General features: G+C 49.1%; 3 protein-coding genes across 8 annotated transcripts in view; 1 reads left to right on the top strand and 2 right to left on the bottom strand.

Annotated features, from left to right (window-relative positions):
• The window catches only part of ANAPC15 (anaphase promoting complex subunit 15), a 71,205-nt gene that overhangs the window by 19,665 nt on the left and 32,624 nt on the right, over nt 1–18,916 (top strand). The window lies entirely within an intron of this gene.
• LOC309605076 (folate receptor alpha-like) lies at nt 1,205–7,173 on the bottom strand. Its single transcript, XM_082340402.1, has 4 exons — nt 4,284–7,173; nt 2,664–2,852; nt 1,767–1,902; nt 1,205–1,615 (listed from the first exon to the last, which is right to left on the bottom strand). Exons 1-4 carry the CDS (start codon nt 4,431–4,433, stop codon nt 1,335–1,337), a joined length of 756 nt encoding a protein of 251 aa, XP_082196528.1. The 5' UTR covers nt 4,434–7,173; the 3' UTR covers nt 1,205–1,334.
• On the bottom strand, nt 11,233–15,561 carry LOC309605067 (folate receptor alpha). Of its 2 annotated transcripts, XM_082340386.1 has the most exons (5): nt 15,500–15,561; nt 15,216–15,389; nt 12,181–12,369; nt 11,845–11,980; nt 11,233–11,693 (listed from the first exon to the last, which is right to left on the bottom strand). In XM_082340386.1, the coding sequence occupies exons 2-5, from the start codon at nt 15,375–15,377 to the stop codon at nt 11,407–11,409; spliced, it is 774 nt and encodes a 257-aa protein (XP_082196512.1). In that variant the 5' UTR covers nt 15,378–15,389; nt 15,500–15,561; the 3' UTR covers nt 11,233–11,406. The 2 variants fall into 2 exon arrangements, with proteins under 2 accessions (XP_082196512.1, XP_082196513.1); XM_082340387.1 differs by lacking the exon at nt 15,500–15,561 and having other exon boundaries at nt 15,216–15,413.

Here is an 18,916-nt window from a genome sequence, read left to right as displayed (position 1 = left end):
GAGATGGTACTTATCTTAAATTTCACTAATTCTAATATATCTGTAAACAAGTCATATGTATAAATAGTGTCACTGGCTCTATAGAGAATGATACATTGAATTGCTGTGTTCACAAGAGTGCCTAGGGTGGTGGCCAGTGCATTGCTCCACTTTTTGTGTTGATATAGTTCTATGTATAATTTCAAAGAGTTGGTTCTTCTTGCCAGGATCTAACTGAAAAATTAAATTTGTAACCATGACCATGCCAGAAATATAACTGACCATAACATAATAAGGTCTTTGTAGCAGCCTGTAAGTCTGTTGACAAATATCCTGATTCCCCTCTCCTTCCAGGCACATGTTAGGACCGTATTTTTCCTGGCCTCCTGGAAGTTAGTCATGGTCATGACTAGATTTAGCCAATGAAATAAGTGATGGGTGGAAGTTTTAAGAGCCTATATGGAATTCACCAAGTTCCCTATTCCTGTCTCGTGGAAGTGTGTGATGAGATGGAGCCTCCATCAGCCTGGGTCCCTAAGTGACAAACAGAATCCCCCTGACAACCCATATTAAGCACCATAGCTTGAGCAAGAAATCAGTGTTAGTTGTGTTAAGGCACTGAGATATTAGGGATGTTGTTGTAACATAACCTAGCTTATTACAACTTCTACAAGTTATGCTTAATGTAGGAACACTGCCTAAAAATCTCAGATCATTGGTTTGGGACCTGCTCTAGGCATCTAGGTTTGGGTTCCAACCCGAGCTCTGCCAGACTAGCTCAGGCTTAGCTCCTCTAGTCAGGCCTGGGGTCTATTATCCCTTTAAGATGTGTTTGGGACGGTGCCCGGCAGATAGCGCTTTGGGGTATTATCTGTTAGGGGGTTAGAGCTCCTGTGGCTACCCTTCACTTCTTCCCAGCCAGCCATCCAGAACATGCTGGACACTCCTATTCCCTTCTCTTCTATTGGAGAGCTGAGCACAGGGCAGAACAGTTAACCCTGGGAGGCTTGGGTCCAATTCAAATGATAAAATCCTGGGCCTGGCTCTAGACTAGAGCTGTAATGAAAAATGAAATTGAGAGATATGACTGTGTCCCAGCTTGGAAGAATAGTTAAGTTATCTGGCAAGTTCATAGCAAGTATCAGAGCTGGGAACTGACCAAGTCTAACTAGCTTCAATCAGTGGGAACTGGGAAGCACAAGTCACATTTCCATTCACACTCAAATAACTTACACGTGGGGTGTCTGGTTTTATTCAAACAGTCAGAGTTCCCACCAAGGAACAGAAACTGACTAATTGGGAGCTGTGGGTCTTAACAGGGCAGGGATGTCCAGGTATCAGAAAATAAAAGGAGCTCAGTTGAGCAGCCAGAGCAACATTAGGACCAGGCCGAAACGCAGAGGCCAGGCCTCACGGAGCCCAGCCCCACTCATGGTCTCAGCATAGAACCTCGCCACCTCCTCGTTGGGGTTGCCCTGGGCCGGGTCGAACCACATCTGGATGCAGCGGCCGCTGCCCCGGCCATAGTTGCTGACTTTGTAGGAGTGACTCCAGATTTCATTGCACAGAGCAGCAGACGTGGGGAAGTAGAAGTCAAAGCGGTGGCAGGCAGTTCTCACTGGGCACTGGTTATACCCTATGGGGAGGATGGAAGACCTGTAGCCACTGGGTCCAGAACCATCTCTTGTTCCACCAGCCCCACAGCCTCAAATCTCCATATACTCGTTCCACACCCCCCCTCCACCTCCAAACCCCTCCCTCCCCCCCGCCCCCGCCCAGGCCCTCACCTGAGGTCCAGTTCCAGCCCTTGTGCCAGTTGGTCTTGCAGGTGTAGGAGGTGCGGCAGTCTTCCCACCAGATCTGACAGTCCTCTTTGCAGAGGGGCACGTTCAGGACCCGCTCTTTGCGCCAGCTCTGGTTCACCTGGGGAGAGCGGGGGTGGGGGGGGGAGGAAGGGCTCCAGTCAGCCAGGGATCTCAGCTGCTACAGCCTTGATGGGGTCCAGGGCTGGGGGAGGGGGCGGTGCTTCTACTGTTACCAAACTCAGGTTCTGCTGTTCTCTGCTCAAAAGCCCATAATCGAGAGGTGAGAGGCCAGTGTCAGTAGAAAGGAAAGTTGCTTTAATCAGAAAAGCCGGCAATCTGGGGAGAAGGTGAACTCATGTCCCGAGACCAACTCCGAAGATTCTGCTCAGCCATGACAGTTTTTAAAGGGAAAAAGGGGAAAGAATCTCAGTGAATCATCAAGGCAGAAGGTTGGATTCTGCATCATTCTCCATTGTGTGCAGACTGGCTGACTCTCTCTTCAGATATTATCTTGCCCAAGTGATCTGCCTGCAGGATTGCTAAGGGAGCTGTTGGAGGTAGAGAGCTAGTCATTTTTTAACTACTTAATTCTTCATTCTTCTTTTAATCTAGGAAAAGAACCAACAGGTTAGGCAAGGCATGGTGTCTATTCAGGAGAGCATAAGTCAAGAGTTAAGTTAAATTGCCTGGTGATCTCATTCCTATAATTAGGCTCCTTTAAGGTTAGAGGGGAACAGAAATGGGCAAACAGGAAAGGGGCAAAAGAGCTGCGTTCACTACCACCCTCAGTCCAGAGTTCCTGGACCGCGCCCTCCCTGCAAGTGGTTGGTGGGCCCTGCCCTCTGCTGAGGTTCATGTCTGTGGGGATGGTGCCCATACCTCCTGGATCCAGGGCCCCAGGTTAGGTGAGCACTCGTAGAGGCAGGTGTCCTGAATAAAGTGGCGCTTGCAGGCGGGCTCCATCTTGCCACAGTGATCCCAGTTGAATCTGTACAGGTAGGAAATATCCTTATGGGCTTCTCGGCTGGTGTTAACGGAGCAGCAGGCGTTCTTCTTCCAGGGAATGCACTGGGAGGGGAAGACATGGGACTAAGTCCTTGACCCACCATGGCCATCTCCTCCAGATTCTGGTTCCTCTGCCTCAGGTGGGTCACCCAGAGGAGCCCTCGCTGGGGAGGCTGTCTCTAAGCCTGGCCTTGAGGAGCCTTCATGGTGGGGTAGAGGCAATAATAATACTGACTTTTAACTCTCACACCCAGCATAACCAGAATATTCACATGCGTAGCCTCTCCCCTTTTAGTCCTTGATTCCCCAACACAGTCTTCAGGGAAACACTTGCTACTGGGGGGCCTTCTTTGCGGGAGAAGGCTTTCCAAGACTGTGGAATCCCAGGAGGGAGCCTTACCCAGAGATGCAGTCATCACAACATTCATTCATTCAAGTCTTTATTGAGCTCCTACTTATTCTAACCCAGGCATTTTTCTAGGAACTGGGAACACAAGGAAAACTTATCACTGGATAATTGCTTTGGGAAAAAACAAAGCAGGAGAGGAATGGGAAATTGTTTTCTAGAAGGGTAAGATTAAGCCTCTTTCAGAAGGTAAGAAAGACCTGGAGGTAAGGAAGCAAGTTAAATAAACTGCAACCCCAGAATAGTTCTAATTACAGAAATACTCAATACATTCTTATTGAATGAATGAAAACCCATGGCCTAGAATTTAGTATAAAAGCACAATATTAAGATGTGCACTTTAAAAAAATATATAGGCTGAAGAGGGTAAAGTCAAGGCTGCTGGAAGTATCCAAGTAATACCACCACTTGTCAGGCTGCACTGGCAGCTAGGGGCTCGATGATGCAAAACAAGCACAAACAGGACTGTGGTCATTATCTGCAGATGAGATAAATATGAACATTTACATATTGAAATGCATAGTTCAAGTGACTTGCCTTTTGGTTTTTTCTTTACAGTTATGACATCACATTGACTTTTTTTTTTTTTTTAACATTTAGGTAGGTTCAGGAGATTGAAGGGATTGTGGCAAAGTCCTTGTCATAGGAAGGAAGGTCCAATAGGGTTGAGAGCCCCAGAGGACGTGTTTGCCTCGCACCCAGCCTCACTGTGAGAGACCCTCTTTTCCTGAGCTGTTTGGGGCTGGCAGAAAAGAAGCCGCCACATGCAGTGTGCTCTTTCTCCTATCAGATCCTTGGAGGGTAGCCCCAGTCTAAACTCAGAAATCAAAATCAACCCCCCAAACAGGTCTCTCCAGGTGCTTCTCCAGGCCTGCTTCCTGATTTTAATAACACGGAAACCCAACAACCAAGAAGCTGAGCTCTTGGCATTGCCTGACAACACTGGGCACACAGTATGTGTTGAAAAGTCACCCATAAACCAGTGCAAACTGAAGACCTGCTCAGGCGGCCTCCCTGCCTTCACCAAGGAGGCAGGCAGACGTTCCCTGAGGCAGCTCTTCCCCGACCCAGACCACTTCTCGGCCCACCTGCTCATGTAGCTTGTCCTCGGGACCTGGCTTTTCCTTATGGTGCTTGGCATTCATGCAGACATTGAGAAGCTCAGTCCTGGGCCGGGCTGTCCATACGGCAGCCGCCCCTACCACAAGGAACAGTAGCCACGTTGTCTTCCAGGCCATGCTTGTCCCTGAAGAAATAACTGTGGTCAAAGGCAGCAAGGAATGTGAGAATGCAGGAATGCAGAGGTGGGTCCTCAAGGTGTTAATAACAGTCTTAGGTGGGTGGAGCCTAGGGCGGATCAGACTGACACCCTAGTCTTGCCAGCCTCAGGGAGGGTTGGGTCTGGGACAGTACCTGGCTGGGATCTCCCTGGCTTCTTTACAAGGTCATGAGGATCAAGTGCAACTAAGGGATGGAGTTTGGGCAAAATGCAGAAATAGCCAGGAGATTGCCATAGGTTCCCAATCCCTTGTTCGAAATCCTTGGAGGCGAATGTTTCAGAGCTTAAAACTTTTCAGATTTTGTTGACTGAAAAAAACTTACAGTGTAAGAGCTCTGAGTTGAGTTTACTCAGTGTCTATAGCCCAGGAGACTGCTCTGCAAAACTGTTCTGAAGAGGTGAAGGGGGAGATCAGTACATATGTGATTTCGGCCCAGGGGTACATGCAGTCAAGCACACATCTCGGTAGAAAGTTGCTGCTAGTCGCAAGGAACAGATATCTTAGTTAATGGCTTTAGTGCTTTTCTAGATATGAGAAGATGCAAGAATTTGTGTTCATAAAATTTTTTCCTAAAAATATCTAACCATCCGAAAGGCCTGTTCTGCCAGTTTTCCCAGAGCACAGGGTGCCTTGTTCCTGATCTCCACCCTGAATTTCTTTTAGTGTGTGTTAAAAGTCAGCGACTGCAGTCACTAATGACTTAATCCTTATAGAACCTGGGTGGCGGAGTGACATTCTTTAGTTGGCAGTTTTATCAAAGGTAATACAAAGTAAGATGATACAATTTACATGCACTCAATGATCAAGCACACATTCTGTGGGGAAGGAAATAGGTATACTGGTGGGATAAATAAAAACTATAATAACCTCACATTAATTTTCAGGCCAGATTTTTTTTTTTTTAATTTATTTTTGGCTACTTTGGTTCTTTGTTGCTGTATACGGCTTTCTCTAGTTGCGGAGAGCGGGGGCCACTCCTCGCTGTGGTACGTGGGCTTCTCATTGCGGTGGTCTCCCCCGTTGCGGAGCATGGGCTCCAGGCGCGCGGGCTCAGCAGTTGTGGCTCGCGGGCTCCAGAGCACAGGCTCAGTAGTTGTGGCGCACAGGCCTAGCTGCCCTGTGGCATGTGGGATCTTCCCAGACCAGGGCTCGAACCCATGTCCCCTGCACCGGCAGGCGGATTCTCAACCACTGCGCCACCAGGGAAGCCCTCAGGTCAGGTTTTGACACCAAATGACTTTGTGTAAAAGTTTATCTTAGTTTTGGAACTCTAGATGCAGATCAATGTTTAAAAAAAAAAAAAAAAAAAAGCCCTGCTTCCAGCCCTTTCCAGCCTCATTATTTGGCCTCTCCCAGAGACCCTGTGACCTGGAGGATGTAACAAGGCAGAGGCTTGGGGGTGGACATGGGCAGCCAAACAGCCCACCCCTGGGGCCTAGGGAGGCTCCTGAACCTCTGCCACAGAGCTGGCCTCTCCTTGGCCTTCATAGCATCTCAATCCCCTGACCTCTGATGCTGAGCTTTGGGAGGTGCCTGTTACCTCATGCTGCTGGTCACCAGGTGCCTGGTTCTCCTAAAACACTCAGAATGCATTTCTTACAGCTCCTAAAGCTTATGCATCCTCCCTGCTCACAAAGTTGCCTCGCCGCCACATTGCCCCCATCTTCTGCAAAACTCCAGCATCTTGCCTGGGCCTCCTGGATGGGGCCTGAATGCCCAGCAGGGCTCCGGGAAACCTGGGATTATATTCCCACCTAGCTCTCCTCACTTCACACCCTTCCACAATCCATTATCCTGCTACACTGCTTATTCCAGTCTTCATTCATTTGCTAATTCATTCATTCCAGGACCCAATCATCTCTCCATTGATCCTATCACTCCCTGATCTCCAAGGGCACAGGACAAATCTGTACTCTTGGAAATGCCAGGTGATTCAGGATCAGGCTCCTTTGGGGAAACAGAGTCTAGCAGTTTAGAGCACAGGGTTCCAGATCCGCCTGTCCATGATCCCAGTTCTCATACTCCCCCTCCTGCTTGACCTTGGGAGAAAATAACTCACATTATCTTGAGGCTTAGTTTCCTCACCTGAGGATTAAATGTAGGGGGGGAAACCCTAAGAAATACTAGCCAGCTGGGCACGGATTGAGGAATCAGTTGGGCATGGGTTGAGGAACGTGTCCCAAGTCACACAGTAGGGACCACCCAAGTCCAACTCAGGACCCTCAAGTCCAGAGCTCCTTCAGCTTTTGTCCCCTGCTCTTTCCCTGTGCTGAGGCTCCCACAGGGGTAACTGACACAGTACTGGGGGAGTACTGGGAGGGCTGAGAAAACCCTTTCCCCAAGTCCCATTGGATCCCAGTCAGTCGGTGGTTTTTCTTGCTGTGGCTGCTTTCTAGAGCCAGAGCTCTCTTCCCCTCCATGCCACCTACATCACCCTGCAAGCCCCTCCCCCCTCCTAGTCTCAGCTTCAGATTTGGGTCCAGCTCAGACCCCACCACCACCACCAATCACCATCCTCAACACTGCCACCCCTCCCCCCAGGGTCCCAGACTTGAAGCTCTGAGAACTCAGTGCTGTGCTGAAAGGCAAGAGTGCTGGGTTCTACTAACTTGTAGTTTAACCTTGGGCAGGCCCTGTCTCTGCTTCTGGATTCTCTGCCTTTAATACTTGCTGGGAGTGCCCTAGGGTGTGTTGCTCTGAGAGGGGGTGCAGAGTGGCATACCTGGGAGAAGAGGAGGCTCTCGGTCTGGCTCAGGCTTCTGCTCTGCTCTGCAGTCCCCCTTGCCTCACTCTAGGGGACAGAAGGGGCTTAGTGGCCTAGGAGACAGGCAGTGGGAATGTGGCCCAGGAGAGGTGCTTAGGATAGGGCGAAGGCCACCCAGGAGTTAATTATTGCATGTGGGCTCCAGCAAGGCCTCCATGGAAGGGTGGTGGGTAGGAGAGACTGGATTAATAGTGCAGGCCTAAGGCCAGTTCCCAAGCCCCACTTATTCCATTTTCTCCCCTAAACTCAGGTCTGAGAAAACCTTGCAGCCTGAGTTGCTGGGATCCTTTAAAGAAACCTGCTCCACTTCTAACACCCTCATCCTGTTATACCGATAAAGAGAATGAGACCCAGAGAATCAAGACAGAGCTCATTGCAGGGCAAGGACTGGAGCTCGGGCTTCCCAGCTCCCAGGCAGCTGTAGAGAGTATGGAGCTCCCATATCCCCAACTTATAGAGCCACCAACTCTTCAACCTCAGCAGCCTCAGGCATTGCCCGCCTCCAGCTATAAAATCACAGATGTTCAGATTACCAGAGCCTCAGTTGTTCCAAGGCCCCAGCTCCCCTCCCTTCCCCCACTCCCCTACCCACTCACACACAAGTCTCCTTTCTCCAGCAGCTAAGAGTCTGCTCTAATGTAGACTCCTCCCACCACTCCTACCCCAGCCAGGGACAGAAGCCTTTCTTTTTTCACCCTCTGAGGCCAGGCTGGTACCACTGGTGGGGAAAGGGAAGAGGGGAGGAGCAAATTTGGGCCGGAGGGAACGTTGAGCTCTGTTTTGTCGAGGTGCCTGTGTGCAACACGGCGGGGAGGTGGTGGTAGAGGTGAAAGCCCGGGGAAGGGTCCAGGTTGGATGTGGGAGCCATCAGCCTATGATGGCAGCAGAAGTTTAAGGAATATGGGGTCTCACTATCCTTGGAAAGGCCACGGGTCTGAGCCCGTGGAACGGGGGGCGGGGCTGGGAGCCAGAGGAGGCAGCTGGATCACAGGAGGAGCATCAGCCAAGAAGGAAAGCCCTAAAGAGCCTGCAAAGAAATTGACTCCAGTGGGGGGGAGGGGAGAGAACTCAACTCCCAGGAGACCCCTAGCTTGTGCCCTGCTTTCCCTCTCCCTCGGAGTGAGCCATACTTGACTCCTGTGACAACCTGGGAGGGTTAAGCCCTCTGAAGACCTGAGCAGGTAGAGGGCTGCTAGAACACCCAGACCTCCCTCCTGGCTTTACAAGCCCAGCTCAGCCTTCTCCTAACTGGAGCATGACCAGGTGTCTAGGAATGCCCAAAAGCATTCCTCTAGATGCTCTTCTAGATGGGACTTGCCCCTGTCCCCCATCCTCCACCCCTGCGCCAGGAACTGATCATAAACTGGGCTTTATAGTTCCTCCACTGCAGGAGTGATGTTTGGCCTCCGAGACCTCAGGGGTTCAGAAGAAGCGACCAGCAAGTGGGAAGTGAGTTGGAGGTGGAGTTCTAATCTGTGAGGAGTCCCTGCCCTTGTTGAGCCTCGTGCCGGGCTCTGAATCTGAAGCCTCAGTGCTCAGGCCATCTGGCCAACAGGGAGGGATACAGTCAAGCATCCACTGTGGAGCCGATCCCGAGAGTATCTGCCCGGACTGGAAGCTTAATACCAGCCAAGTTAGCCATTGGCATCCTTGTGGACCCCGATCTGAAGGCTGCCCTGTGACTTGACAAAGATGAAAGGAAGGTCTTTGGCCCTGCGTGGGTGGGGGCTCTGGGCTGCAGGGAGTAGGGGTGGGAGAAACTGGGGCTTTTCCTGAGTGCCAGCCCATGGCATATGCAGTCGCTTATCACCCATCCTCACAGCTGCGAAAACTGCGGTTCCCAGGCAGAAAAGAGGGGCTAGAGCTGAGTCTGATTCCAAGCCTGGCTTCTTTCACAAAGAAAGGAGAGAGCACTGTGAGGGCATCAGAGTCTTGAGGGTTGCAGATCCAGTGTTTCTTCTCTGGCCTCATTTCCTGCCCTTGCCCTCTTAACTTCTGTCTTAGCCACCTAGAAATTCTGCTGTGCTTCTATCACCTCCAAGCCTTTGCACTTCCTGAGCCCTCTCCATGGAATGCCATTCCTCTACCTAGTCTGCTTGGTAAACGTTATGCTTTGGAAGCCTTCCCTAACCTTTCTGGGCTTCCACGGAACTACGCCACACTCTGTGCTCCCCTGGAGCAAACCCTCAGCTCACTGTTCTAAGAGTTACTGGTTCTCACATCTGTCTGCCCCCACCAGACAGCGCAAGGTACTCAGTTCCCTTCCTGTCGGCCGACACTGGCAGATTGGGTGTTCAGAAGGCATCTGCTGACTGACAGAATGAGTGCATGGATTCCTTCACTTCCTAAGCACCTCCTCTGTGCTAGGCACTGACCCAGGCCCAGGGGATCTGGCACAAAATGTCATAGACATGGCCCCTGCTTTCAGGTGTGTATGTTTTGTTAGGGAAAAGTCAGACAGTAAACACAGTGGATGGATATCTGTACAAGAGGACTTCTTTTGGTTGAGTGGTCAGAAGTCATTTTAGTGGGGAATTAATTGTAGGTTGAAACCTAAGTGGCTACAAGGAGCCAGCCTGCAGAGTATAAAAGAGCATCCCAGGAACCCTGAGAGGGAATATTTGGAGTAAAAGCCCCAAAGTGAAAAGTGTGAATGGGGCTTATATATGGGGGGTGTAGAGGGGGAATTAATTTGACACGATATCTAAGTGGAGGAGGGGGGCTTCCAGGCCACTGAAGTTTGGCTTTTCCAGTAGACACCATGGAAGAGCATTAAAGGGTTGGAGAGGGGATGTCACATAATAAGACATTTTTAGTGTTTGTTTTCACTTTTTAAAAAATGTCCATCAGACAGTGAAACTCCAGAGTGAAAGTGTGATGGTAAATAGGATACCTGCAGTCCTCAAAGTATCTCCCTACAACATACTTATTAATTACAAAGCGGGGGAAAAGTAATGGAGAAACCTGGCAGAACCAATCTCAACCAAAAGATCAGTTAACATCGTCAGGAATGGGCAAACCCAACACCATGTGCCCCCCATCATGATGCACCAAGAGGACACGGTATTGCTTTTGGGATACTTGTGTCAAAAATTCAGAACCTCAATCTGATGAGGAAACAGATAAACCCAAAATGAGAGTTATTCTACAAAATAACTGGCCCATGCTTTGTAAAAATGTCAAGGCCATAAAAGAACCTCCCTGCCTCAGATATCCATCAGTAGGTGACTGAATTAAATGTGATCTATACATAGAACTGAATATTGCCCAGCAATGGAAAAGAATGAATTAGATCTTTGTAGATCAATATGGAAAGATCTCAAAAACTGTGTTCTCATGGTAAGAAACATGGCAAGTGAAAACTCCACTGAGATGCCCTTTATCCCACCTATCAGTTTAGAAGAAAATCAGCTTAGCAGGAAATTCAAAGTTTAACGCTACACTGTGTTGACCAGATTGTGGGGAAACAAGGCTAGTGGGGGCCACATTGATATAACCCCTGTAAAATTGTAACTATCAAAATTATAAATCCAAATACTCCTTGACCCAGCAATCCCTCTTCTGGAATTCAGTGCTATAGCATTCTACTATGTGCATGATTTTTCATTGTAGAATTGTCATTTTTAAAAAATGGAGACAGTGCAAGTGTTCATCATGGGGATCTGCCCACTGATATCTCCATCCCAGCCCACATCTAGTAAGGGAAGGAAAGGGAAAGAAACTTTCAGGAGCCTGGTAACTTATCTGCCAGTCTCTCCCCAGCTTCCCTCTACCAATTCCCTTGTTCCCTTGTGGTATAGGAGGGGGCATGAGGGGGAAGGCTGGTGCAGAAGTAAGAGCCCCAGGCTAAGGGATCAACTTCTACCCCCTACTTGCTGCCGAACTTCAAGCTAGTCCCAGTCCCGCTTTGGGCCTCTCAAGAGGAATGATGAAGCAATGAGGCATGCCCCCACCCCCAACCCACTCATCCCCAAATTATTTATAAGGCACAGGACACACATAGATATATCTATTAGAATAGGCTGTCAGAGGATCCCCACAGGACCTTGGATCAGGAACCAATGACCAGGGTATTGTGAGTCCTCCTCATCTGAGAGACTGGAGCTGGGCTGAGCTGAGGTTGGGTGCAGGCAAGGAAGGTATCCAGGTGTCAGCAGTGGAAACAGCTTAGCCAAGGACCCAGCGTTGCAGTATCTGGGTGAGGTTGAGGAGGAGAGGTCCAATCCCCTGGGGCATGGCCCCAGAATTTGTGGTCTCAGCATAGAACTTCGCCACCCCCTCATTGGGGTTGCCCTGGGCCGGGTCGAACCACATCTGGATGCAGCGGCCGCTGCCCCGGCTGTAGTTGCTGACTTTGAAGGAGTGACTCCAGATTTCATTGCACAGAGCAGCAGGCGTGGGGAAGTAGAAGTCAAAGCGGTGGCAGGCAGCTCTCACTGGGCACTGGTTATACCCTATGGGGAGGATGGAAGACCTGTAGCCACTGGGTCCAGAACCATCTCTTGTTCCACCAGCCCCACAGCCTCAAATCTCCATATACTCGTTCCACACCCCCCCTCCACCTCCAAACCCCTCCCTCCCCCCCGCCCCCACCCAGGCCGTCACCTGAGGTCCAGTTCCAGCCCTTGTGCCAGTTGGTCTTGCAGGTGTAGGAGGTGCGGCAGTCTTCCCACCAGATCTGACAGTCCTCTTTGCAGAGGGGCACGTTCAGGACCCGCTCTTTGCGCCAGCTCTGGTTCACCTGGGGGGAGCGGGGGGAAGGGAGGGCTCGATTCAGCCAGGGATCTCAGCTGCTACAGCCTTGATGGGGTCCAGGGCTGGGGGAGGGGGCGGTGCCTCTTCCGCCCTCAGTCCAGAATTCCTGGACCGCGCCCTCCCTGCAAGTGGCCTGTGGGCCCTGCCCTCTGCTGAGGTTCATGTCTGTGGGGATGGTGCCCATACCTGCTGGATCCAGGGCCCCAGGTTAGGTGAGCACTCGTAGAGGCAGGTGTCCTGAATAAAGTGGCGCTTGCAGGCGGGCTCCATCTTGCCACAGTGATCCCAGTTGAATCTGTACAGGTAGGAAATATCCTTATGGGCTTCTTGGCTGGTGTTGACGGAGCAGCAGGCGTTCTTCTTCCAGGGACTGCACTGGGAGGGGAAGACATGGGACTAAGTCCTTGACCCACCATGGCCATCTCCTCCAGATTCTGGTTCCTCTGCCTCGGGTGGGTCACCCAGAGGAGCCCTCGCTGGAGAGGCTGTCTCTAAGCCTGGCCTTGAGGAGCCCTCATGGTGGGGTAGAGGCAATAGTAGTATTGACTTTTAACAGAAAGTAACACAGGGGATGTGGGAGACCTGGGGAACCATCGTCTGGGGGAGCAATTATTATTTGTACATCTCTAAGCAGTTTACAAAGTTATTTCACGTTATCTGGGTTATTTAGATTGCTCATTTTGCACTGAGACAGTATGAATTGAGAGCAGGCACTGTGCTGGGTGCTGCGAATACTGTAATGAACAAAATAGATCAAATCTCTGCCCTCCTTGCGCTTATGGTTTTAGTTAGGGGTGGGGAGGGGGGAGACAGAGAACACTGGGGGCACTGAAAATAGCAGACGCAAAGTCCCTGAGGCTTTTGCACTTTATCTTCTCAGTAACCCAGTTATGGAGTAAAAGATCATTACTCCGATTTTTACAGAGCTTAAGTAAGCTGCACCCCTTATGGATGGTAAGGTTAAGGTTTTACCTCAGGACAGAGAGGAGAGAGAGGAGCCTGGTCTCGGGCTGTGGTGAGGCGTGGAGGGGAAGGGGGCCAGTCTGGCTCTCTCAGGGTCTGGAACCCCAGGTGAGGGGACTCCTGGTAGGTCTTAAAAGCAGCGGGGCACAGAGCGGCAGTGACCACACATAGGCCTGAACATGGGCCTGACTAAACATGGGAGGCAATCCTAGAAGGGTGAATTCAAGGCAAGTAAGATGGTAGAAGTGGTGGAGATTTCTCTTTAGAAATTGCTGGAGGCTGGGAGTCAAGAGCTGAGCGATCATGAGCCAATTGCTTAAAATGTCTGAGATGAACTCTAGCATCCAGGCTCAAGTGAGAAGGGAGATGTGACAGGTCTGGGCATTCAGGAGAAACTAAGGAAAATCCCTGAGGGTGGATCCAAACCAACCCCTCTCCAATAACCCAGCCCACGCCCGGGGCTGCTGCTGCAGAACCTGCTTCCAGGCCTCCCCAGCTTCGTGCATGCAGTTCCTTAGGTGCCCAACTCTTGGTCGCCCTGCAAGACCCAATGCACCTCATCCCTGACCTGCCAGCCAGGGTCAGGGGTTTCTGCCTCCAAAAGAGTTAGTTAATATAATGAAAAGCGGGGAATTCCCTGACGGTCCAGTGGTTAGGACTCCGCGCTTTCACTGCCAAGGATGTGGGTTCAATCCCTGGTCGGGGAACTAAGGTCCTGCAAGCTGTGCTACACGGCCAATAAATAAATTAATTGACTAAATTAAATATAATGAAAAGCACTTCCTGGCCTATGCTAGAGACTCAGCAAAACCAGCCACTACCATATAGCCTACATCCCTCCGAATTACAATCACCTGACTCCCTCCAAGGTCGGTGTCTGCATCATTTCTTGGCAAAGAGGAAGTGCTGCTTAGCGTTCTTTAAAGCAACCTTTAGAACTTAAAAAGTTCTGGGAATTCCCTGGCGGTCCAGTGGTTAGGACCCTGCGCTTTCACTGCCGAGGGCCCAGGTTTGATCCCTGGTCAGGGAACTAAGATCCTACAAGCCGCGCGGTGAGGCAAAAAAAAAAAAAAAAAATTCCTAAAAATAACTTTAAAAGTTCTAAAAATGCAGTGATGGGTATGGACTTTCAGTTTGGGAAGATGAAAAAGTTCTGGAGATGGATGGTGGTGATGTTTGCACAACAATGTGAATCTACCTAATGCTACAGAGCTGTACACTTAGAAATGCTTAAACAGCAAATTTTATGTTATGGATATTTTACTACACACACATGCACACACACACAGAGCAAACGAACTGCTGGAAATGACTCAGAGGTAATGGGCTGCTGGACTTCCCTCTTTTCACCTGGAGCCCCTGGAAGCAGTCCATGCCAGTCTTTCCCTGGGAACACCCCAGCCCTCCAGCAGTGTGAAGCCTTGTAGGGAGCAGAGGGGGTGACCGGAAGGAATGAGATATCGGCATCTCTCATGAGCCTGGAGTTCAACTTCAAGCTCAGATTCTCTGAGCTGCTTCAGGAGCCTTCCCTATGAAATGGGAACTCAGGCCTCACCTCCCCTTCTCTGTGTGCAGCAGTATCCTTGGCTCTGGCCACACTAGACTTGCCACCGCTTGTGCTGTCACCCTCCAACCCGTGTACATGCTGTCCTCTGCTAGGCTGCCTTTTCCTTCTTTGTCTTCCTGGAAAACTCTTGCTCATCCTCCAAGGCCAAGGCCAATGGTCCCTTTACTTGGAAGTCTTCCCAGCATATCTGATTTGTCACTGTCTCTTCAGGACCTAATGGGGGTTGGGGACCTGGCCTGTTTGTAGTTATTTGTCACGTCGTGACCATGAGGGACGTGTCTCTTCTACCTTGACTTTGAGTTCCGTGGGCTGGCACATAATGAGGTTGGGAAAGGTTCCACCAGTCCCTCTCCCGGCACCTGCTAATGACTGGCTTCTCAGTTCCCACATGTACCTGTGCCCTCTGTGGGCCTATTTCCTCATTTGTATAAGTAGAGACCACTATCCACCTACCAAGGAGGCCTTTTGGACATATTCACGACAAGGTGTGAGGAAAACACTTGGCCCATAGAGGGTGCTAGATAAATAGTCACCCCAGTGTTCTAGTGGCCTCCTGAGAGAGGTCCACCAGGATCACCTCAGCCACCCTGCTGCCTCCATCACCTGCCAAAGCTGATCTTCCCATCTCCCTAACTTCTCCCCTTTTTGGGGTCAGCCCTCTCCCCTACCCCAGACGCCACTCCATCCTCACCTGGTCATGTAGCTTGTCCTCAGGGCCTGGCTTTGTCTTGTGGTGCTTGGCGTTCATGCAGACGTTGAGCAGGTCTGTCCTGGCCTGTGGAGTCCCGGACTGGGCACCCCATGCAGCAGCCACCAAAGCCAGAAGCAGCAACTGTGTCATCCGCCAGGCCATGTCCACCCACTTCTGCCAGGCCATGTCCACCCACTTCTGCCAGAAAGCCACCGTGAGACTCTTGGTCAGATTTCCTGTCTCCCCCGCCAGCCCAGATCTTCTGGCCTCCCCACCCAGCTTACCCCACAGCACAGATGAGCCAAGCGATGAACGGCCTGGAGAGGTAGGAATCCACCCCCGCCTGAGGACATTTTAACACTAGCTTGCTCTGTGACGTGGAGGGAGCCACCACCCCTCTCCAGACATCCCCTTCCGGATTTTGCCAGCCAGTATTTCACCCACAATCAGAGAGTCCCGCATAAGAGGAACCACAGGGCATGATCTGCTGATGGGGTTGGGGAGTGAGAGGAGGGGCGCCAGACAGGCTCTGCTTCTGCTTCCTCAGCCCATTCCCACTAGCCCAAAGCAGTCTAGGTTTAGGTGCCCAGAGATTGCCAGTGGGGCAGACAGGAAAGCTGACCCGGGGCCAGATGAAGGCCACTGAGCCATTCAGTTCTTGCTTAAGGTCCTGGACCATGTGCCAGGGGAGCTGGGAGTAGGGGCAGGGCTATGTGGAAAGCCAGTGAGACTGCAGGCCCAGAGAGCTAAATAAACCCCAGGTCCTTACACCTCGGCAACCCTCTCTAACCCCCGCGGACGGGTCTTGGGAAGTTTCCCGGGCAGAGTCAGGCCTAGACCTGGGGGAAGGCCAAGAGGTAAGGGGAATGTGGAGAAGAAACTGAGACAGAGTAGTGGGTGGTGGGGCACCAGAGGAAAAGCCTGAGAGAAACCAGCCTCCCAGGGCACCGGGGAGCTCCCACCTTGCCTCTCCCCTCCTGCCTTTCCTCCCTGTGCTGCCCTTACCTCTGCCCTCAGTTCACCTGGGATGGTAGAGTGTCTCCCCACCTCCCCACACTTTTTTATAAGCCCATCCTGACTGCTTGATCAGCTGCTCTGTCAAGGAAGGCTGGAGGCTTTGTCTAGGAAACAGCTCAATGGTCTTTCAGTTAGGGGCCAGTTAAACAAATGATGGTACATACACGCAATGAGATTTAACCTGGTGAAAAAGAATGAGAAAGCTCTTGATGTACAAATATGGAAAACTTTCCAAGTATATTGTTAAGTGAAAGAAGAAAGGTGTGTACACTTATGGTCAATTAAACTACAACAAAGGAGTCAAGAGCATACAATGGAGAAAAGACAGTCTCTTCAATAAGTGGTGCTGGGAAAACTGGACAGTTACATGAAAAAGAATGAAGTTAGAACATTCTCTAACACTATATACAAAAATAAATGCAAAAAGGATTAAAGACCTAAATGTAAGACTGGAAACCATAAAATTCCTAGACGAAAACATAGGCGTAACACTCTGACATAAATCGCAACAGTATTTTTTTGGATCTGTCTCCTAAAGCAAAGGAAATAAAAGCAAAAATAAACAAATGGGACCTAATTATATTTAAAAGCTTTTTCACAGCAACGGAAGCCATCAGCAAAACGAAAAGAGAACCTACTGAGGGAATTCCCTGGCGGTCCAGTGGTTTAGGACTTTGCGCTTCCATTGCAGGGGGCATGGGTTCCATCCCTGGTTGGGGAACTAAGATCCCGAAAGCTGTGTAGTGCCGCCAGAAAAAAAAAAAAAAGACAACCTACTGAATGGGAGAAGAGATTTGCAAATGATATGGCCGATAAGGATTTAATACCCAAAATATATAAACATCTCCTACAACTGGACACCAAAACAACAAACAACCTGACTTAAAAATGGGCAAAGACCTCAATAGATATTTTTTCAAAGAAAACATGCAGATGGCCAACAGTCACATGAAAAGATGCTCAACATCGTTAATCACCAGGAAGATGCAAATCAGAACCACAGTGAGATGTCACCTCACACTTGTCAGGATGGCTATCATCAAAAAGAACACAAATAACAAACGTTGGTGAGGATGTGGTGAAAAGGGAACCCTCATACACTGTTGGTGGGAACGTAAATTGGTGTGGCCCCTGTGGAAAACTGTATGGATGTGTCTCAAAAAACTAAAAATAGAACTACCATATGACCCATCAATTCCACTCCTGGATGTATATCCAAAAAAACAAAAACACTAATTTAAAAAGATACATGCACCCCAATGTTCATAGCAGCATTGTTTACAATTGCCAAGATATGGAAGCAGCCTTAGTGTTCATCAACAAATGAGTGGATAAAGAAGATGTGTACGCACACACGCACGCACACACACACACACTGGAATACAACTCAGCCATAAAAAAGAATGAAATTTTGCCATTTGTAACAACATGGATGGACTTGAAGGGTATTATGCTGAGTGAAATAAGTCAGAGAAGGACAAATACTGTATGATATCACTTATATGTGGAATCTAAAAAATACAACAGGGAATTCCCTGGCAGTCCAGTGGTTAAGACTCCACGCTTACACTGCAGGGGGCAAGGGTTCGGTCCCTGGTTGGGGAACTAAGATCCCACATCCCACATACCTCAGGGCACAGCCAAAAAACAATTTTTTTAAAATAAAATGAAAAATACAACAAACTAGTGAATATAACAAAAAAGAAACAGACTCACAGATATAGAAAACAAGCTAGTGGTTACCAGTGAGGAGAGAGAAGGGGGGAGGGGCAACATTGGGGTAGGGGCTTAAGAGGTACAAACTTTTATGTGTGAAATAAGCTACAGGGATATATTGTACGGCATAGGAAATATCGCCAATATTTTATAATAGCTATAAATGGAGTATAACCTTTAAAAATTGAATCACTATATTGTACACCTGTAACATATAATATTGTATATCAACTATACTTCAATTTTAAAAAAAGAGAAAGGTGCAGAAAGGTGACAATAGAATGCAATCTTTTGTGTAAAAAAGGAGGAGGGAGAATATTTGTGTTTGCATAAGAAAATTTTGGAGGGAGTTCCCTCGTGGCCTAGTGGTTAGGATCCCGGGCTTTCACTCCCATGGCCCGGGTTCAGTCCCTGGTTGGGGAACTGAGATCCTGCAAGATGCACAGCACAGCCAAAAAAAAAAAAAAAGTAAAGAAAGGAAGGAAGAAAGAAAGAGAATTATGGAAAGGTACAAAAAAAAATTGTTTTAAGTGGTTGCTTGGGGAGAGGGCACGGCTTAGGGATGAGACTTTCCTCTGTAAACCTTTCTATGCTGTTTTGATTTTTGAACCATATGAATATACATATACCTTATTGAAATATACATATATTTATGTATATTTATATAAATATACAAAAGGTTGAATGGAAAAATAAGATACAGAATGATGCATCTGATTTGATACTATTTATGTAAATTTGAGTAACATGATTAACAATGTAAACAATGCTACATATCAGTTATGGATGCTATACATATGTTTACAAAAGTATAAACATGAGGCTACCAATAGTCCTAGTTCCCTGGGTATACTGCCAGAGAAATTCTATGCATTTTTGCCACACATATCCCATTTTTATGCACAAATGATGGCATACTGTTCTATGCTTTCCACTTTTGGATACTTTTACTATACATTTATGCTTTT

Source organism: Balaenoptera borealis, assembly GCF_965194805.1.
Source record: "Balaenoptera borealis genome assembly, chromosome: 11".
Taxonomy (NCBI): domain Eukaryota; kingdom Metazoa; phylum Chordata; class Mammalia; order Artiodactyla; family Balaenopteridae; genus Balaenoptera; species Balaenoptera borealis.
Note: the sequence above shows the minus strand (reverse complement) of the source record. Positions and strands in the feature narration are given on the sequence as shown.